The following is a 22932-nucleotide window of genomic DNA, read 5'->3' as shown; positions in this document are numbered from 1 at the left end:
CCTTATCATTGTTTAACAAACTTTATTGATTTTACTTATTTTCTTTGTGTTGTTAATTCAGCATTCACTAAAGTGGAGTTAACTTTATAATTGACCTGCTTGTGTGTGATTTATTTCCATGTAGTGTAGTTTTATTACATATTTAATACCATAAGCATTAAAAAGGGAGTATCAATAGGAAAGTAACAACAGGAACCCAGGGCCCCTCTCAATAGAACGTGGGAAGGGTGTTACACAAACAATTTGCATCTATAATGCAGTTTAGACGCAAACCCTGTCTGAATCAATTATCAGATATTTAAACCTGTTGTCTTTTTGGATATTTGACTACTGCTATGTTGTGATAAGTAGGCATTTATATTGTTTGCATGGGGGAACATCATGCATGGGAATGCCAGTTCCCGTCAACTTTTTGCGTTTCCTTTCATTGCGTTAAAATGGATCCCGTGTTGGCCACAGTGATGTTAAAAGGAAGGTCAGAAAAGGCATTCATCTTGTTTTGTAGGCCTTTGGGATGGACGCACAGGAGGTTTTGAAACAAAACAATGCAAATACGACACGTTTACATTTTTAACCTTTTTTTTAACCCCTCACTTTTATTTGAGACTCCTTCTTACTGACAAGAAGCGATGCTCCCTTCCAGCATCCCAGCAGCTGAGCATGCATTAACCATGATCGTCTTGACCTTTAAGCACTCTAACAGATTCCCGCCCTGTCCTCTTGATGATATACTACGTTGTATACAAGGAGATGCTACAATATTTATCAACGTATAGATTCGCCGGTTTCTTGTGCAATAATTGTGAACCCTCTAACTCTATCCTTCTTTCCCAAGTCTTTTTCACTTTAAGCGATCAGTTATTATGGCGCTGTTGAAGAAACCTGCATGATTTTCTCTGTGATGGTGCTGCTGGTGCTGATGCTGTATTGTAGAGCAGTCCAGTATCCTCATTCGTTTCACAATGGCGAGAAGTGAACACTGTCTATAGCACTACTGCACTACTTTCTGCTTATAATCCTGCAATACAAAGCGGGATTTGGGGGATTTAAAAATGACATTTGACTGACTTGTAGTCTTCACAGACTATACTGATGAGTATGATTTCACCAGTTCATCTCAAGGTGAAATGCGGGTTTCCAAATTTTATTTTGAAAACATCTTGTGCTTGTTGAGATAGGACAAAAGCAGTGCACCGCCTAACATCTAAGATTACCAAAAGCTATGACTAATATGCTGATGCATGGCATGGTATGACCGAACAGTTCATGCAGATTTTGTATAAAAGGATGCACAGTAACCCTGTTAACAGAGGGAGGCAGATAGGGTTGGATAATCGTCTCCATAGTCCAGTAGTTCTATAGTCCCCCTGTGAGATCGCCAATAACCAATACCATAGCTGCTGGGCTTAACATGCACTCATTAAAGCAGAGCTATTGGCTCTCCATAATGCATAGTGTGTGGCCCACAGGCAAATAGAAAAAAGACGAGAAGCCTGCTGCTGGTGGTGAAAGAGAGAGAAGAAGAGGAGGAGAGGGAAAGATATGCTGGGGGGTTTATTTCCCACTTCCTTCATGAAGAGAATAAAGTCTGTTATACCAGCGTGAGCCTTCTTTACAGTTACTGATGAAAGATTTAGCTTTCCATAATTAGTTACCATAAGTGGATGGAAATCAGCTGACAGTATTAAGTAATAACGTTTGGTCGGCTCTTGTTTTTCAGTTTTTTTCTTTAGACCTGTAGTTATACTAACTCAGTAAATCTGGTTCATAAAATGAAAAAGGATCACCCGTCTCTCCTCCACTCTTCGCTGTGCCTTATTCACACAGAGGCAGCAGAGTTTTCCACCAACAAACACAGAAAAAAAGTGAAAAAAAAAGGAAGAGATGAACTGGCGTCTCAGCAAATGCACATTTACATGAGCTACATTAAGCTCTAATTTTAAACTAAACCAACAGACAGTAATACCCTCCTTCTGTTTTCCCTCATTTCATTCCCACACATACATTCATTTCAAAGACTGGATAGGTGCACTGGATGGATGAGTCGGTATGAGCCGGCAGATGAGGACACTGCAGTGAACACAGGAGTCACAGCAGCTGGAATTAGCTCCTTAAAATTTAGTAAAGGAAGTAAAAGGGAGCTGCCGTCTTATTCCAAAATAAAATTGCCGAAATATGCAGTGAAGCAAGAATTTAAGAGGAGAGCATCCACTGGTCCAGAGAACGTTTCTTTGTGCTCAGACTGCAAAGAGTTTGAAAAACTTCTTCATTGCTGTAAATGTAATTTTGTGACATGTCCATATAAAACCTGACTATGAATATTGTGTCTCCATTTCTCAGCCAAATTTGCGAGCGTCAAAATTATAATTACATTATGTTGCAGTCATGCAAGGGAAAACTCTGATTAGACACTGCGTGACTATGTGCAGTAAATTTGTAGTAAATAATCAGTGCCTTTGAAATAGTTGCTGCAAAGACAGGGACCACTAACAGTCAGTTGCTGACACAATATCCCATTGAAAAAGCGAAAAATAATTTCACATATTCCAAATACTTGCTGTGTAACACATCAAACGCATTGCATTTTTGCAAAAACTTGTCCTCAAGAAAACATTCCGTGAGGTCGACATCAAGCGATGATGAGCTGGTCCTGATGTTTCTAAATACTGAGATTCTGAGTTCATCCAGTTCTGATGAGAAGGAAGCAGCAGGAATAATTTCATGGTTTGATCCAGGAGCTGAAGCTGTATCACGACAGCTTTTATACATATTTCAGGTTATCGCTGGAGCAGTTTGAGCTGTTGATTTGAAAAATAAATGTTCTAAAATTCATCCATAAAAATTAAGCTGTCAGTTTGAACGGCTGGATTGAGAATGTGTCCTAAAAATATTTTTAACATGCAAAATGTTTACATGGATTTTATGTATCTGATCTGATGTGTAAAGGCCTTTGGTTGCAAATACTGTCCTAATATTACTTCAGTGTGACTGAGCCTTTAGAAAAATTATTAAATGAAATGAAAAGAAAAGAAAAATGAAAATCATGCTCCAACCTGATTTGACCGCCCACCTATCCCACATGGTGATATGACCTTTGAAAGTTTACCCAAAATGAATATTTTAAAGTTTTTAAAATTGATTTATCAGGGAACATAAAACGTCAATGTTGTTACTCTATGTCATGGGTATAAAAACTGGATCTGTTTTCCTATTCAAAGTTTTGATACAAACCTGAGAGTCTGGCTTTAGGCTCAAAAATGTGCAAAAAAATAATGCAAAGAAAAAAGAATATAATTTAGTATTTTAGTATTTAGTATTTATTTATTTATTGTCATTGTCAAGAACAATGAAATTGCGTTTGGGGCTTCCATACAACCCAAAAAAAAGAAGAAAATAATAAATACCCCTTAAAACCCAAGTGTACATATTTAACCCAGTGTGACTCCAATGCAATAAGACAATCCTTAGCAATAATGTTCGTAGAAATTCAGACAAAGACCTGAGAAACATGACAAAATACAACAATGCAACCCATTCAATATTATTGTACTGTGAGATATGATATCAGATATGATAGTTATCTATTTAAGAAAGAGGGGGGGGGGGGCAGGAGGGGGAAGAGAATAAAGATATGATGCACCAATGCAGACCAGTTCATTGCTATTAAGAAGTTGGATATGGTTATTGTCCGTGAGAGGGGGGCAGAGAGTTCAGGAGCCTCACAGCCTGTGGATACAGGCTGTTGGCCAGTCTGGATGTTCTGGCCTGTATAGACCTGTACCTTCTCCCTGAGTCCGTGATAGCCCTGATGCCCTCCCAGACCTGCCTTGGGTTTGTGTTGTTCTCAAACCTGGCCTCGATACGCCTCCTGTGCTGCTGCTTGGCAGTCTTGATGCCTCTTCTCAGGTTGGCCCTGGCAGCACTGTATGCCTCCTGGTCCCCGGATTTGAAAGCGTTGTTCCTTGTTCGAATAAGTTGTTGAACTCCGTGTGTCATCCAGGGTGGATTATTAGGGAACACACGGAATCGTTTCCAAGTTGTTACATTGTCCACACAGAAACAGATGTAGTCCAAGACAGTGGAGGTGTAACTGTCCAATGCAACACGATTGTCAGTGTCCTGCACCTTGAATACATCCCAGTCTGTGCAGTGGAAACAGTCCTGAAGCATCGGAATAGCATCCTGCGGCCATGTTCTCACGGTTTTGGTTGTAATCCCAGTGCTCTTGATCTTTTGTGTGTATATTGGGTGTAGCAGAAGGGAGAGATGGTCTGACAGACCCAGGTGGGGATAAGCCTGGGCTCTGTACGCATTCGCCATGTTGGTGTACACCTGGTCCAACGTTCTATCTCCTCTGGTAGCACACTTCACATTTAAACCCATCCCTGTGGTCTTCAAGGTTCTGTATAAAAAAATCATAGTATGGAGGGAAACTTTGAGATGTCTTCAGGAAATATGCAAAGTTTTTGTGCAAAATTTTGAAAAGTGCTTATTTTGAGGGGGTCAGGTGGGAGGCACTGATTGATTTTTCATGGAATGACTCAACGATCTCCGCTGAGATCATAGGTTGAATTCACTAAACATGCTTGCTTATTTGTAGTTCAACAGAGCATGAGTAACAAGAGACGAACAACAAAGCTTAGCACTTCACTGTCACGGCTCAGTAACACTGGAACAGCAGACGGCGTATCTAAAGGTGGAGAGACAATAGTGTAATACTGCAGGAGATCAAGAAAAGTTGTTGATGAGCCACTCAAAAGGGAAATTTAAGACATAAAGACAGTTGGAAGCTAAGTGGTTAAATGTGCCAGTGTCGCTCCCTAACAGAGCTAACTGCACCAACAAGAAGCAGGAGCAGAGGAGAAAAGACTTAGGTTGAGCAGCTTTGCAGCCTTTTCCAGTGAAAAATCACCCCTTGCAGCCCAGTCATTCAACAAAGGAAGGCTCTGGTATCGATTAGCAGGGACCGGAATATCACCAGCCTCCCTGCTGGATAAAGAGCACTGTTGTGCTTAACAAAGCAGACTGTACTGTAACTCTAAAGTGAGTGACTTCTAAGTGAAAAAATTCAATACAGCAGCATTGGACTTGTTACAGCTACATAGGAGTCATCATCTGTGTTTTAGTGTTAGTACAGGATACAGATGCTAACACGGTACCTTAAAATGCTGCGTGCATAAGTAATGATCACACCTAAACTTATGAGGAGGCAAATCATGGAAGAATCTTCTTGCAGCCTCTAGGATACAGTTGCATTTGAAGATGCTGAATGAATAACTTAGTAATTTCATGTGTAGCATACAAAACCCAGCAGCATGATTCTGTTTTTTGGACGAAAACAGCTTAAAGCGAACACATTAAAACAAGCAAAATAACAAAAAAAAATGTTTGAAAAATGAAAAACACCAAATTCAACCAACCATCCTTGGATATCGGAGCAGGTGGGGTTGTGTTTGTTCTACAAAACCGCTATTAGCAACTGCAACTACTGCAGGCATGTTCTCCCATGCAATATCACAACAATTCACACTTTCATTGATGTGAATCCGTTGACCAGCACATGCCACAACCAGTGTGAGACCGCAGTCACTCTCAAGTGTGAATGACCCATAAACGGACCCCAGTAGAAATCAGCAGAAGCGAAGATGCTGCTTGTGTAATGTATGACGTGTCAATTTCCTGTTAATTTTCTAATTTTACAGTGACAGTTATGCACTGCGTTATGCTTTAACAGTGTGACAACAAGTCCACAAGGGTTATGCAGTATTTTGTCAGAAGTCGTGCATGTTATGCACTTTAACAGTGCACCACTTTTCACCGGTCATTCAGCTGACAGAAGCAATAACCTGCTTCATATGCTCTGCTTTGGTATGTGATCAGAAAATAGGTTCATTTTCCGTTTCTGAGTTTTTGCTATCAAGGGACTATCAAATGGGTAGAGGATTAATTTGTCATATTCAGATGAGTTTTGTTTATTTCACATGAGCGATATTTGTCGCTGTGGTTTTTTTTTGCCTGCACTCTTCTCACTGACTTGAAAAAGATGTCACATGTAACCATGTACTAATCAAATTTTACCAACACTTGAGTCTGTCAGTCACATCTGAGAACAACCACATCTATGCAGTCCCCGCGGAGAAGTTAAGTGGATGTTTTATTAATTCTTTTAACAATTCATTTGTTTCTCCTTTATTTCTGTGAATATTAGCAAATATTTCACGTCAGTTATGTTTTGAAGCTGACTTTCCCCATATTTTAACTTTCTGCCTTGCTTGTTATCTCTTAACAACAACATCTGGTATGTATTTAACTCGAGCTACTAAACTTGTTTAACTCTAAATTTAAGCAGGAGTATGACATCACCACATACCCTGCCTAAGTGTCTTCGGGCAAGCATTAGCCAACCAAAAAGACAAAGTTCAATCTGGAAATCAGTATCATCACATTACACACTATCAAATTAGATAGCTTCTTGAGCACCTGATAAAGAGCTATGACAGTGGGGAGGACTCTATTAAGGAAACTATTTGTTGAAAGGATTTAAATCCAGCTCAGTGTCTGTCACACCTTTGTGCTTTCACACAAAGGTGTGTGTGAAATCTCAAAAGTGTCACTTTCAATAACCTTTGTCTCTGTTCATGCCCTTGTCGAGTACAGGAACTAAAACGATGCTCCAGTGTCAAGATTGTTAACCTATTACTTTGGGGTGGATTTTTCACTGTGATTTAATTTAACCAAGCAAGAGAGTTGGCACCTTATCTGATGAGCAATGCGCGGTTTATACACAGATAACTAAAGTAGTTTAGGTCTGTTTAAAAGCAGCAAATAGTGTGGGTTCAACATCCTTTCAGGGATCACATCTGACTTTTTTCAGGTCTATTTTACTATTCAGCTTTTTTAAACCTGCAAGCACGGATGTGTCACATTCACAGGTTCTTTTTCATCATTTACTATCAGTCATGAATCACACAAATAGCCTCCTGCTTGAAGAGTAGTTCCACCAATTTTACATAACAAAATCTGTTTAGAGCCTTGCAGACATACGGCTGCATACTGAGAAAAATGTGACAAGTCAAATGTGGGGAAAAAAACCTGCATATCTGCCAATAACTATTATTACTAAGTAACATCACAGATATTAAAAGAGAGAGATGTGTCACTCACATAATCCTGAACTATAATATATATTCCACAACCATCATAGCTGTGGTGGAGGAAGCAAGGCTTCTAAGATGCAAACAATATAAATGTATTACATTTTAAACTTTATTTTGTTGAAACTTTTTTAAATGTTGGTGATTCTATACATGCAGTTCATTTTATGTCTTGATGAACATCGAGTTTAAAGTTAATTTTGATAACTCTTCAAAATAAGTGCTAAGCAGCATTTGAAGATGGACGTGGTGACACTTTCTGCAACGAGTCTGACAACAAACGAAGTGTTAGAAAGCACTGCTAGTACATCTAACTACACAAGAGGTCATAATATTTGTAAGCACATCGCTTCAGAAGGCACCAGAGGTTAAGCTTAGTGACTTGAACTGGGGAGGTCCTAAGTTTCTTTTCCACTAGTACGTACCCAGCTTGACTTGACTTGACTCTACTCGGTTTCTGTCATTTTCCATTACTATTGAGTACAACCTCTATAAAAGTCCAGGATGTACACAAACACAACACAATAATGGAAGACATCGAGGGGAAGGTCTACCTGCTGCTCGTTCTATGGCTTTGTCATACTCGGAGACTAGCATGACAAAGAGACTCAGTGATGGTTTTTGTGCTGTAATTTTTCTCACTGCCAGGTTTAAAAAATGTGGTTTGGGAGAAGGAATCATCAAGCAATGCTATTTACTGGCCAATCGGTGGTATGCATTCTGTTGATGTCACAATTGTAGATCCACTCAGCTTGCTTGGAACCTCAGCCGAGCAGGTACTAAAAAGACCTCCATGTGACCTTCATGGAATGGGTTTCCATTTGTGAACAGCTGCCTCCAAGTCTTGCATCACCAAGCACAATGCAAAGCATCGGATCCCGTAACCTATGCCACCACTGGACAGTAGAGCAGTGGAGATGTGTTCTCTAGAGTAACAAATCAAACTTCTCCATCTGGCAATCCAATGGATGAGTCCGGGTTTGGCCATTTCCAGATGGAAACCGTACTTGTCTGACTGCACTCTGCAAGTGTAAAGTTTGCTGGAGGGGGGGTTGTGGTGTGGGGTTGTTTTCAGGAGTTGGGCTCGGTCCGTTAGTTCTAGTTCATGCTCCCAACTTTGAGTGAGCATGAAAGTTTGGGGATGGCCCCCTCACTGTTCCAACATGACTGCAGACCAGTGCACAAAGCAAGGTCCATAAAGACGAGGATTAGCAAGTTTGGTGTGGAAGAACTTGACTAGCATGCACAGTCCTGACCTCAACCCGACAAAACACCTCTGGGATTAATTTGAGTGGAGACTGTGAGCAAGGTCTTCTTGTGTCTGACCTCAAAAATGTGCTTCTAGTAGAATGGTCAAAAATTCTCGTAAACACACTCCTAAACCTTTTGGAAAGCATTCCCAGAAGAGTTAAAGCTGTTATAGCTGCAGAGGGTGGGCTAACATTAAATCCTATAGATTAGAATGGGATGTCACTCAAGTTCATATGCGCTTGAAGGCAATATAATTTTGGCAATATAATGTAGAAACTTAGATCCTGCATTTTTTAGTACTTCTGCATTGGTGAATTTTTCAAGCTGGCGGTTGCTGCCAGCTTTTTGTAGCTGATAAATAACAATGGATGCCCTTGACTCAGAGTTGACTGCAAATGTCAAACTGAAAAACAATCGGTGCATATTTAGATAGAAGGGAGCTTACTAGATCAAATAGCCACTGAGTCATTTCTGCTTGAATATGGCGACATTAGCGACTCCTACTATAACACACCTGAGTTGGATTGTGAGTAATGTCGCCCCCTCCCCGGATTTGACAAGGATCAAGATAAGAGGAACAAAAGTTTTAAAAGGTCGTTCGTCATGAGTAGACAGTGTTCTAGGAGTCCAATCGGTGTAGCACTCATTTAATGATGTAAAGAGTGCTTGCCTGATGACAAAATGAAAGTCATAATACCTGCATGTAGCTCTGACACATTTTATCCATAGTCTGGTTTTAAGTTCACTTCAGTCATATTTTATTCATTTGATTTTTCAAAAAAAAAAAACCCCTCATTTTTATGACTCATTTTGATGTGGAGTACAAGAGGAAGTTCAACTGAACATGAAATGCTTGAAGAAATAAAAAGAGGAGCAAACAAAGAGAATTCATGATCATCATTTATAGTTCATGGTCATTTTTCCTCATACTCATTCCAAGTACAGGTCTCTGGAAAGCAGAATTGACTGACAGAATGACAGAACAAACACAGAACAGTTGAAATGGAGACTTATTTGAGCTATTCTCCTCTGGTTTTGTGTCATCCCAAGCGCACACTGGACAATCTTATAATACCACTTGGAAAACACACACACACAGCAAGTTAATTTATCTTTATCACTGGCATCATCCATCATCATCATCATCATCATCATCATCATCATCATCAACACTCATATTCTAGGTCTTCATTCTCACTCATGTAAGTCAGGATTGAGCAGGAAGGCAGTGATTCTACCAGGATCCTTAAAAGAGAGCCACACAAGTTGTCACACATCTCCGCTATCAACAGCTTGTGCAGGTTTCAGGTTAGGCTGTTACTGGTCCAGGTTGGAATTTGTATAAAAACTATATAGGAACACATGTAAAAACAGGGAGAGATTCAAATTATTATCCAACTGAAAAAACAAAAACAAAATGCAGATGTCCTCATAAAATCTTCTATGTCTAGCAACACTTAATAACATTTATGTCTTCTTTTTGTCCTTTTTTTAAAGGTTTTATTCCAAAACGGCTGAGGAGCAGTTATAGTTTGCATCATCTATACAACAGGCTATAAAACACCACTTTGTCACAGTCCAGAAAGCACATATAGATGTGGTTGTATTGTATATAAACATATGTACTGTAATAAGATAATTTTGCGTGCATGGCTCCTGAATGATCACCGTTGAGACATCTGCGGGATTCTGAGCGAAGTCTCTCCTTTGAGTTCACACAATGTGAAAACGAAGGCCTCCAGATTTCTTCCTGGCACAACTCACATATTCTTTTAAACCAAAGTCTTCAAGAGAAGCTGCCATCTGTTCTCATCTTTGCACTGCAGCAGCCCTGCCTGCCAGGTAATAGTCTTTGCAGGCCATCTCTGCCTCTACCGTGAGGACTTTTGGCTGATTCCTCGTCTCTGGCTTAAACGTCATGTGATTGATTTTTTTTTTTTTAATTCCTCTTCATCCTCTTCATAAATGTTTGGCATATTTTAATGTATGTATTTATTTATGCATTGTGCCATTTTACCTAGAAAAAGTCCCAGCAACACAAACACAGGCAATGGAAATGGAACGTTAAGTCTGCTATGCTGTCACTCCATTTGCAAAGTGCATCTGTGCTCCTCCAGAAACACGGGAGTTCGATCACATTATCGTGGCCAAAGAACAAGTCACAGATGGGTTAATGGTGTTTTGCTGACATGTTAGATATGTATTTAGTTCATTTTTAATTGTTGGCAGACCCATTTTTCCTCCAGTCTTTTAACCTCAGTACTTTCTGTCCAGTGTTTAAGACTGAAGAAAGTTTATTTTTTAATTTTTTTTATTTACCATGTTTTTTTTTTCAGCTTTTCAGAGCATTGTCTTATGGGGGGGGGGGAATGACTAAATAATGTTTGTATTTGTTGTTATATTACACAAGTCCTGATTTGTCTTTTTGATAAATGTTTACGTTGGCCTGACAAAGACCAGAGCTTTGACAATCACACATAGTACTCCTTGTCCTTGTTCTTCTTGTTCTTGCTCGAGGTTTTCGCTGTGTTGACCTGTTTCTCTTTGACCACGGTTCCGTTGGACTGTGCCGAGTTGCTGATGTAGTTACGACTCTCGTCTACATGGTAGGAGCCTTCGTCTCTGTTCCGGTATTTATACATAGCATAAAGCAGGATGAGAATGCACAGCGCCGCTGCTGCTACGATGCCGACCACCATCCCCGTAGTACTGCTCGACTCCCGGAAGACCTCCTGTGTTCCTGGGTAACCCTTTGGTCCAGCACCAGTGGGATTGGCTGCAAGACAAAAAAACAAGATTACTGCAAAAAAGCCATGTTTTATGTTTCATCATTACTTTGACCGTATTGGTGTAATGAATGAGAGCATGCATTTTTCTATCTGCATGTACAAATGAATATCCCAAATATAATAGACATCAAGACTGACGATTTTCAAAGTACATGCTGGCTTAAATGGCTTTCCCATCAAATAGAAAAGCGTGCAGTCAGACAATGAATAGAGCACAATAGAATGAAATGGCATATAATGGCAAAGATAAGGGGTCCCAGCGAATGTCTTTCTGCAGCGTGATCTGACACTTTAAGCGTTTAATATCCCATTGTGATGGCCAAAAGACTTCAAAACGACTCTGACTGTTAAATAAGACACAAATACCCCGAGCATATTTTAAAGGCAACACTTTACATGGTCTGACAGTCACAAAATTACCAAAGAAGTTACAATGAAATGCAACCCTAAGAAGAACCTTCAAAAGAGCCAGGGATGTTTTGTAGACTTCAATATAGCACTTGACCTTTCTAACCTTCTCCTCTGCCTATAGAGGATGTCTAAATGTTATACTGGGAATATGGGAATTTTTTTACAAGCTACGATAACTAAGACAGGCGGCACTTCGCCCATAACAACAGTTGGATAAGTGGTTAAGTGAATGGATAGATGGATATATAAAAAAAAGAGATTTTCTAAATTCAAAAGTAATACTGACAAGACGACTAATGTGTTAATCAATCGCAGGGAAGCTCACAACTCATTACATGCTTTACAGCATAGTCATGAATGAACAAGCCATACTTCCAACATTCAGCATTCATCCGAGCAGCATGACTGTCTCACAGTCTCTGAAAATAAATCTTTCAGAAAGAAACAATTCTTCAATTGAATCAGCAGATTTTTGCCAAAGGCTGTCTCGACTTCTTTGGTGGTGCTATTTTGAAAACATGTCAGTCCCCCCCTCCCCGATATCATTCAGTCCTCCTGGCACATCTCTCTGTGTGTTTTTGTAGCAGTCATCATTTCTGGTTAAGCCCCTCTTTGTTGCAATTGTGAAATCCAAACACTTAATGCTAACATTTGGAAATGAAAGCAATCTGTTTAGACTGGATCGGGAGAAAATATCTCAGGGATTTACAGCTGTGTTTAGATCGTAGTGATATTGATGAGAAGATGTTAAGTTTCTGTTTTTATTTCCAGTGGACAAACTAACAATAACAGAAACAAACATAGATGTGTGGAGATGAAGGGCTCAAATGGCTCCTCTGTGTTGACTGGGCAGTTTTTTGGGGTTTTATTTTAGCAAGCTTTGCAGATTTTCCACTTTGTTGCTGCTTCTTGCAGCACTTATGAAATGATGCAGTGACTATGCTGTAACACACAGAATCATATGTGTTGATATAAGGGGCCAGTTTGTTACGTAATGCAAATGGTAAAGTAGTCAGTTCACATTTATTCCTACTGTAGGTTTTCATTGTCGCTATCGTATAACCTCGCATTTAAATGAAAAGTAGAAGTTTGCTTCACACTGATGTTTCTCTATGTTTATTTATGTCTTTTATTCATATTATACACGTCACTGTAACTATTAGATGAAGAGCTCACAATGCCATTTAAAGATGATATACTGATACTTTCTAATGAGAAGTAATTATACATTGAAACATTAGCGATGCTTATATTAGTTGCCATTTATGCTCACATGAACAGCAATGGCAATATTGATCAGAACATCACGGGATATTCAATTCTTTGGCAAGTACAATTCTTATAAAAGATTTAAACACAGTGGTCCCTCGCTATAACGCGGTTCACTTTTCGCGGCCTCGCTGTTTTGCGGATTTTTTTTGTGCAATTTTGCATGCTTCGTTTTTTTTTGTTGTTTTTTTTTTAACTTGTGTATTGTGTTCTGTGTCCTGATTGACACAGACACATCTGCGTCACATGGTTTGATCTTTGGTTTCATTCTGTAATACTGGACTTATTTTTCTACCAAGGTTTGAACTTTGAGAGTTTAAACAAGAGAGAAAAGTGTGAAAATGTTCATGCCTGTCTGAGAAAACTGTATAAAGTGTGTAGTGAGGGGGTTTTACAGTCTTAAAACATCTACAATAATTGTAAAAAATAAACTTGGCTACTTCGCGGATTTCACCTAGTGCGGGTTATTTTTAGAACGTAATTTTTAGAACAAATAAACGAGGGACCACTGCATAATAAATTCGAGAAAAGAGTTTGAAATTGGTCATACGTGTGCTGTCTTTCATGTCCTACTTTGTTGTCCTACTGTCTTCACTTGTTTATTTTTTTATATTTTGGTTTAAGAAATAAAATGCATTCATTAGCTTTAATACAATCAAACCAACTTTAGAAAGAAATGTTATTCTAAAACAGAAACTGCAACACTGTGTCTTCATAATTTCAATCCTTCACAGAAATATTTCCACATAAGTAACTCTTCCTATTCAAGAATACAGCGCAGAGCAACGATTTTACATCAAAAGGAAAATAAAAAGGATAGCAGAGTTTTATTGTGTTGAAGTTTGTCATAATCACTTCTTCCTATCTTATCAGACCCTTATTTAATGACAGACAATGTACTTCTGTGAGCATTAGCAAATAGGACACTGAAAAAGAATTCAGTGAAGGAGAAACCAATCGTACGCAGTAACTCTAAATAGGATTATTATCGATGCTGTTGGACAAGCCTAACAATAAAATGGGGGTTGGGGGGTGGATTTACTTTGCATTGACCTATCTGCAAACTATTCTTGTTCTTCTTCTACATATTTCTTTGACTATTGTTACACAGTGATGTCGGTCTTTTATAACACTGAAAGCATCCTACTACCAGGGATCCTCCTGTGAATATGAGAGTGATAGCACATCAGCAAACCCACTTCATTTTCTGAATGCTATCCAAGCTATAATACAGCTCTCCTTATGTCTCTGCTAGCTCTTATCATTGTTCTCTCTCTTGTGCCTTTACTCATTGTCGATGGCTTTGGAAATAAAGCACTTTTTGATTACTCCCATATCTCCTCTTGAGTGACAGTTGAATTCTCAGACAAACAATGACTTCGAATGGTGTTCTATTTGCTCGTGATCAACCTCTATCAGGTATGTCTATTTTAGGAAAATATTGGACTAAAGGGCACAAAAAAGTGTAAACTGCAAAGGGCAAAAGTTCCCCAAGCTGTCTATCAGACGCAAAGATGCTGCTCCTCTTCATTGACATGTTTTCCAGCATGGTTAGACTGATCAGCGGCCCAAGTATGCTTCCAATGCTATCCGACATTCAAGGACAAGCAGAGAGTACCAATGGGGGATTGAATGTGACTGAGCGTTGCAACAGATTAGCTCTGCTTGTGACAAGCCCACTTATCCTTGCAGACAGGTGTGAAGAATGCTCTCGCCTTGTGGGCAAAAGCCACTGGTTGACACGGCTCGTCCCAAGCAAACCATCGCACGGGCATTAACGGTGAGTTACTTTCATATGTGCTATCTATCCTTTGCTCAGGGTCAAAAAAGTTGAAAGTGTAGATGACATAGCAGGTTGATGGAGGATAGAGGTCTTGATGTGGCACTCTAGAGTTTTATATGAGACCTCGGCTGGTTCGGGAGGGAGGCAGCCTCAGACTGCTACATCAGGAGTGAACTATGTGCCAAAAGTATCATGGCGCGCTGTTCTTCCTTGTGTGATCTAACACCTCCAGCTCTAGGCTTTGTTATTTCCTCTTGCCAGGATCTGTTGATTGGCTCCCCACAGGCTGAGCTCTCACAGCGACTTTACATTGGAAAGCTCTCAATTAACTGACCACAATCCGTCTTTCATCACTGAAAAAGTAAAATAAGTGGGTTAAATGAGCTACTCATTTACTTCAACATTAATGGAAATCTTTCTATGGAGGGATACAACAGCCCCCCAAAAATGAAACTAAGTGGAAAAAAAAATAACTACATAAATGAATTAAAATGCCCCAAAGAAATAATAAAATAATTGTTGGCCTTCATTTTTTGGGATCGGGACATACAGCCCATAATTCTCCTTTAATTTGCTTATATAAAAATTATAATATGAAGAAAAATGCTAGCTTAAATTCCCCCTCACCCTCCATGACTGTGATATGTTTGTGTTCCTAAATTCTGGGTGCTCTGCGCAGTATTTAAAATTTACTAGGACTCTTCTGATCTGTTGGCGCCACTCTTACAGCTCGTAAGAACTCAATACTTTTATGGTGCAGAGAGCTGACCAGTTAAAGGTTAGCACTAAATTTAGCACAGTGCTGACACAACCATGTTTTGTCTAAAGCTATTAGCATTTACAGTAGCTCTTTATTTCACCTTTAGTCTCAGCACTGTCTATCAAATAGCCACCTGATGGGATCTTACACAGTCTACTAGACTGCCTTTAACACAGTGATGCAGCTCATTTGTTACCCATGTGCCTGACTGTGCCCCTGCCCTACAGTGCGCCTGAACTCAAGTGGAGTTCAGATAAAGTAATGTCCCAGACCCAAGGCCATTGAGAAAACCCCAAAAGGACCTCAGTCAAAATGCATCTGCCTGTCTGTTCATTAGCACTCCATCATCTCAGAATGAAGGCACATAAACTGAGAAAGAAATAGCAACTGAAACAAGTGTTTAAAATGATGGCTGCTCTTATGAGCTCTACTCGAGCGCACCCAAGGGTAAAATTAGACATGGGGAAAATGACCTTAAAGTGTGTCTAGCTTCATGGCAGCATTGCAGGGGTGTGCTTGTGAAGCGATGGAGGTAAACTCAGGGGGGTTAACTTTTGAAGGATTGCAGTTGGGTAAAAGCTGCCAGAATAACTCTCTCCTCTACGTCTCATCCCAGAGCAAGACCATCATAAAGTCTTTGCTGTTTTATTTACAAGGACAACAGTTAATGTTCTAGTTATTTAGTCACAAATCATTCGCTTTCACCAGAGAGTTCTCGAGAGGAGATGCACAAAAAAGTAAATAAATAAAATAAAAACTGAACAAAGAAGCAAAGATTTTATATGTGACCTTGATACATGAGTTTTAGTGGAAGAAAAGAAACAGCCTGGCTATTAACACTTTGCCGTGCAGTGTTAATAAACAGTGCAAAGCGACTTTGAAGACTTTGATGCTTTTCTTTCTTCGGGCTTTATTTGATTGCATCTCTTCTCTTAATTCTGCCTGCATCCTTCAGTATGGATATATGAGCTTGCCTCTTGAAGATATTAGCACTGACGCATAGGAAAATGTCATTTAAAAGCCGGAGAAATGCCTGATGTGATTCTACTTCTCTTTGCCTGACTTCTTTGTGCCACATGCGCTCAAGGAGAGAAATGGGATCAGAGATTTTGCACTGTCAGGTGGGATTTGAATAAATGGTCCTCTTCAAAGACTATTTTTCCTCATTTGTCTCCAGCGAAAGGGTTCATTTGTTTGGTAATTTGCAACAGGGCAGGCTGATGGGGGCCATAGATGAAGGAAAAGCACAGCAGGGGGTGGGTTTACTTCAGGTGTCTGTAAGACTTGTTGAGAGGTAATGGAGCAACCAAGATTATTCAGAATATATTGAACAGACAGGCCGGGCTTGACCTTTCATTCGCTTTTGTTGCTAATGGCTTTAAAGGGTTGTGCAGGGTAGACAAGGATAAAGCTTTTTTTCTAAGCGGATGCACAATGGCAAGGCTGTGTTAATGCTCCAATGGAAATGAATCAAAGAATGAAGTAATTTTTATTTTTTATCAAGAAACTAGCGAAAAGAGATTTTGTGTAAACTTGGCCATCCGCAAACTGCAACAGCTGACAACATGAGCAACACATCATGCATCGTTGAGGGCTTAGGGAGGTGTGGCTGCAGGTTTGCCTTCAGATCAACCAGGCTTACAGCTATTGGCATGCTCAGTGACACAGTGCTGTTATTCAGCCAGATTAGTGTTATACCATCTTCTTACTTCACATATCCAGCTATAATCATGAGCTGTCAGAGTTGTCATATAGCCGGGGATCATTTTGCAGACAGGTCACTGTATCAACTGCAGCAGAGCCAAAACATTTATTAAATCCCTCTTGCCTCTTTAATTATCGGAGTGTCCTCAAGAAGTGATGCAAGCCACCCTGTACTTGTGACATGCTGGCAGTATGCCTCATGACAGCTTGCATATATGAGTCTGAAGTGGCTCTGCGCACGCTGATGGTGGTTGATGAACTGAGAGCTGAGTGAGCATGAAATGAAGTGAGAATTATTAAAAAGGTGTTTGATTTAACCCCACTAAAAGGTATGATGCAGTTTAAGCCTTTGCCAAGAGGGATTCCACTAAAAAGGCAAGATGAAAGAAGACGACTAAGCTTACTCAGCTTTAATGTCACAAGTCTGGAGTTCATCTCTTGATTAGAGAGGTAGAGTTCTATAGTGTCAGGCTATGAGGTCTCGGGCTCTATACCTACTTACTTATGGCTCTATAGCTAGGTAACATTGTGTCATTGTGTTCATACCTGTATTTTGTTTCATGATGATAACACAAACAGTTTTAAATATGTAGACACAAGCTGCTATGACAACTGTGTGCACAAAAACTGTGATTAACCACATTGTTGGACAGAAGAGTTCATTCTCACTAGCCACACCCAGGACTGATAACTGTCAGATCTGCTGAATCACGAAATCATTTAAACAATAGTGAGATGGGCCGAAAGATCTCAAAAAGCAACTCACTTCCCAGGAGTGGGAAGGTTCACCTACCTGCCAAAATTACCTAGCAAAATTACTGCTGGAGCACATTGATGTCATAAAAGAACGCAGGCCTGACACTTCAATTAAGGTCAGAGTTCATGATTCAACAATATGAACAAGACTAGGCAAAAAATGAAATCCATGGGAGAGATTCAAGGTGAAAACCACTGCTGACTAAAAAAGGACACAAAGGCTCATTTGCCAAAAAATTTTTGGCAAAATATTCTGTAGAGTGGCGAGACAAAAGCTCAACTATTTGGACGGTTTACTTCCTGCCACACCTGCTATAAACAAGAACACCAGTCAAACGTGGCATTAGGGTACTTTTCCCATTAATGAATCAAATCATGTAAAAACTGCATTTTGTATTTACTTGGGTTATCTGTGTTATCTTTCGAATGTTCAAAAATCTCTGAAGATCTTAAACTTGAAATAAGAAATTAGGAAGTGGAGGAAAAACTTTTTTCAGAAAACTGTCCATATGTTTTACTAGAGACTATTTCTTATCCCCACAACAACTTAATGACCACCTTTAGTCAGATTAAGTGATACAGTTGTTAGACAGCAGGTCAACAAAAATATCAAATGCATGTAAAGATGAGATAATCTTTACAAGCATTTTCCAGACTGGTACATTTTTTATTAATATTTGTAATGTCTTAGTTGCTTTTACTATTTCGATAACTGGCCTTTAACTGAGCAACTTTTCTTTTCTTGGTTAGCAAAGTCTTTCATGCCCTACTTAGACTCATAAACAGACACAATGTGTTATCATCAATGTCAGCACACCAGAAAGATGAACGGTGAAAAAAAATAAAAGTAATTGAAAATATAAATATGGTGGGATCAGTAAAGAGAAAGACTGACAGTAAGTGTGAAATCCTGTTTTCTCTCAGAACACACTTCATTTAAAATAGGATGTAGAGAGAAGACTTGAATGGCATAATCCGCAGTGAAAGAGTGCAAGAAAAACAAAAATGGCAAAATTCCATAAGGCTGTCTGCAGAAAGTAGCAGACTATAGGAAAATAACAGCAACGTGTTGGCAAAAAGAGTAGACGTGATGCTTGAAGGTCATCGGCGTTGTTCCCGGCTGTGAGCTACGACCACGTTCAATAGGCCTCCGGTTTTGAAAAAAGGCCTTTTTTTTCCATTAGTTAAACCATCTCTGCTAGTGGCAGTCTGGCATGCAAGGTGCATGACACTGTATTCAGCAAAGGGAGAAATGAACACACACAGAGTTCCAGCTGGGTATGATTGAATAACCTATTAAATGTGGGCAGTGACCTCTTAAGCCAGCACAGTGCTCTTAATGTTTCATTAATCTCACAGCTACTTTTAAAACAATAATTTACTCTAATTTTTTTCCTCCTGTCTGGGTGCATTCCAGTCATTGCCATGGGGTTAAAGAGAGTATTCATTTACCGTTTGATTTATTGGTTTACTCTATGTATTGTTTCCCCAACCATAAATTAAATCTATTAAAACAAAATGTCAAACACATTAGCAGCCGCTAATGTCACTGCAGAATGCTTGAGGATAAAAAAAAAAAAAGATGAGCACGCATAGAGAGAAGAGGAAACTAGAGATGATTAACCTTAACCTGCCTATGGGCAATGTGCAGAAAAAGGCTATTTCTAGCAGAGAATAAAAGCACTCAAAGATTATGTGTGAAATGCAAAGGTCTGCACATACCACAAGTCTCACTGAGGCTGATGGTATGAACCTAGATAATGTTTGGGGGGGGTGCTTTTCTCTTTCATACAAATCACATTTTACATGATTGCATGTTGCATAATTAATGACAGTATAATGGTGGAAAAATAAAGGTGCACGGGTTTAAAAGATAAACATCCAGCTGAGGCGTTGAGTGTTTGGATATATCCGTCTACTTTTGTGCACTCTCTCAAAAGAAAGGAAAAAAAAACATTAGAAGTCAGGGATCAGAGAATCCAAACTTCAGAGGAAACATTGTGTATTCTGTCAGGTGTAAGAGAAACTTCCTCATGTTTTCCTCCATCATTTATTCATTATGAGGTATGGAGGGGGGGCTTTGTTCTCAAGTAATAATTAAGGGAGTCAATTTCAAAGCTGGTATTGATTTCTATGGGCCACTAAGGAATAGTTAGATTTTATTGGGTCGTACGCTTAAAGCTGCATGAAGAAAACAGCCAATTGTAGCTTAATATGAAACAGCTATTTTGTGTAATAATAAACATACTTTGGGAAGTATAATGCTACATTTGACAGCCAGTTAGCTTAGGTTCAGATTGGAAACAGAAGAATAATCTAAAATTGAAACAAAGTATTTTCTTACCAACAAGCTAGATGTTTCCACCTGCCTTTACGTTAGGGTACAACGGCTTGCTGCGAGCATTATCTTCATTATTTACTGTGCTGACATAGAACACAGACTTATGTTATAATCTGGCTCTATTATAAGTGCAGTTAACCTATTTAATTTGAAATTAGGATTAATCCTCACACCCCTTTACTTAAAAAATATATTTTAAATGCTACATGTCAAACATTTTACATTATCAATTTCTCAACATGCATGTCTCCAATTCAAAAAAAGTTGGATTAATGTAAAAAAAAAAAAAAAAAAAGCCAGTAGGTAATGACGTGAAGAGAGGTTATTTTGGATTTGATGGCAGTCTCATTTTGTCTGATTCAAGATTCCAGCTGCTCAACAGTCCTGGATCTTCTTTGCTGAATTTTTCATTTCATGATATGCCAAATGTTTTAAAATGATGAAAGATCTGGGCTGCAGGCAGGACAGTCCAGCTGCTGGACTCTTCTGCTGTGAAGCCACGCTGTTGTAATAGATGCAGTATATAGTCTGAGAATCCACTTGATAAAATATGTAACGCCTTCCTTGAATAAGACATGGTCTGAATGGGAGCATATATTGACAGACATGCATGTCTCTAAAAACTGTATTGTTAAGTCTTTTCCAGATGTGCAAGCAGACCCGGATTTCTGGATGGTGTTCATATATGACTTCTTTTCTGTATGACGAAGCTTTAACCTGTGTTTATGGATAGCACAAACAACTGTGTTTAACAATGGCGAACAACGATTTATGGATTTGTTCCTAAACCCACGCATTGATTTCTGTGACAAAATCATGTCGATTTTTAATGCGGTGCTTGAGGGACTGAAGATCATGGGCATCCAATGTTCATGGTTGGCTTTAACTCTTAGTTTTAATTATTTACTTTACCGATGTATATTATTCAGAATTATTATTATTGTAGGTATTGGTTTTTATAGATTGGAGAAAATCTGCCTCCTTAAGAAAGCCAATCATGTTACTGACCTGTTGACAAAAAATCTAATTAACTACAAAATTTTTCTCCAGCTGTTTTTTTACTACTCAAGAGAACATTTCCAGCCTTTTGTTGGCCCCCCAGCCCCGCTCACTTGAGATATCTAGCTGCCATCAAATTCAAAATGAGCTAATATTTCTCATAAAGACGGAAGATTTCTCACTTTAACCATTCAATATGTTTCCCATACCCTATTGTGAATAAAATATGGGTTTATCAGATTTGCAAATCATTGCATTCAGTTTTTATTACATTTTACACAGTGCACAAACTTTGCTTTACTTGCTTTCAACCAAAAGGTGGTACGGGTAAAACAATCCTATCAAATCTGGTAACAAGAATTTAACTCATTTTAAACAGCTGCTAATTTTAATCATGGATTGTTCTCTCAGAGGAGGAAAAATGAGGAAAAAAGGCAGCTCCGGCATGTAATCATGCAACCTTGGATATGGGTCACTCTGCAGCAGCTGCCCTCCATCAACAGCCTGCATGGTGCCAATGAACTGGAGCTGGTAGGTAAGAGACATCCGTTTCATCTGACTTCATGTAGCTCAGCAACAACCTCTTTCATTAACTTTCACCATGAAAACTTGGTGCAGAATAATCAGTGGCAGCTTTCTACGCTGTTCAAGAGAATATTTTCCCACCTGCATCTGTGTTTTCAGCAAATAATTAAAACCCTTTGTGTCAGTCTTTAAAAGATTTTCTCGCAAGAAATGAAGGAAATTTTTGCTAAACGTCAGCATTCACACAATATTTACATATGAGAGAATTGGATTTTTTATCTTTATGGATAGTTTTGTTACTTTTCTTTCTAAGAAGTCGGAAAAACGGGTATCACATAAACAGATGGATTACGCTGACATTCAGCTGTGTGAGACTGGCTGCCCAGTACAAGCATGGTCCCAAAGCATCCTCCTATTACAGATCAGATGAGCTGCAGCATCACGGGCTCTGTGGTTTCAAGAAGCAGGGGGGAGGATTCAATTTGGTGCAGTATGATCTAATCCGAGTCCTGCTGGGCGATAAGCTCTGCTGGTAGCGATGGCTTTCCATGGTTTCCGGAAGTAAGAGTAATAAAGCTCGGCAATAAGTAAGTTTACCTGATTCATGTCATTCAACAACTGACAGAGACTGCTGTGGGACAAGACTCCAGTAAGATGCGGGATGATCTAGAGCTGACCTTGGACCACAGATAGCTTGCAGATAGCATGTTTTTCAAAGCTCAACCTCTGTAGATCACTTATACACCAACATTATCCTGCTGTATGCATACATGCGCTGTGAAGACAGAGAGATATCAAATGTATGCGCATCTGGCCACTCCTTTGGAGATGCCAGACAGAAGAGGCTGTCAAGGTGTTGCATGAAAAATGATATATTATTGGCGTCATTAAAAGGAGCTGGCTGAACAGTAATATGAGTAAGTAGCACTTTATCAGCAACAGTGTATCCAGTTCTTTATGCACAGCAGCCCTGTCGGAGATGTGGCATGTGCTTGGCAGAGCGTGTGAATTGTTCTGAATGTAGATATTAATCAGGATACGGTGTTAGACAGCTGCCACCCTGGGAGCCCACAGCTCTAGTGTCAAATCCCCTTCAGTGATCACAGAAGAAGAGGGATACTCTGCACTGGGAGGGTGTGTCCCTAAGCATCACACAGTATGCAATTGATGTTTTGGCAGATGCCCTTGTC

At 39.4% G+C, this 22932-nt stretch overlaps 1 protein-coding gene across 13 annotated transcripts in view; it reads right to left on the bottom strand.

Annotated features, from left to right (window-relative positions):
• Positions 1-9139: 9139 nt before the first annotated feature.
• LOC147316365 (neurexin-1a) overlaps positions 9140-22932 on the bottom strand; it is a 278541-nt gene continuing 264748 nt past the window's right edge. For all 13 annotated transcript variants that reach the window (XM_086259802.1, XM_086259805.1, XM_086259812.1 and 10 more), the window contains one exon: positions 9140-11181. In XM_086259802.1, the coding sequence (XP_086115928.1) occupies positions 10877-11181 (305 nt within the window). In that variant the 3' untranslated portion in view covers positions 9140-10876. The remainder of the gene's footprint in view (positions 11182-22932) is intronic.

Source organism: Aulonocara sp. 'chitande type north' Nkhata Bay, linkage group LG13 (assembly GCF_057382095.1).
Source record: "Aulonocara sp. 'chitande type north' Nkhata Bay isolate Kocher_YH1m ecotype deep benthic linkage group LG13, A_spYH_male_GT1.1, whole genome shotgun sequence".
NCBI classification, from domain to species: domain Eukaryota; kingdom Metazoa; phylum Chordata; class Actinopteri; order Cichliformes; family Cichlidae; genus Aulonocara; species Aulonocara sp. 'chitande type north' Nkhata Bay.
This window is presented reverse-complemented; position numbering and strand designations above follow the sequence as displayed.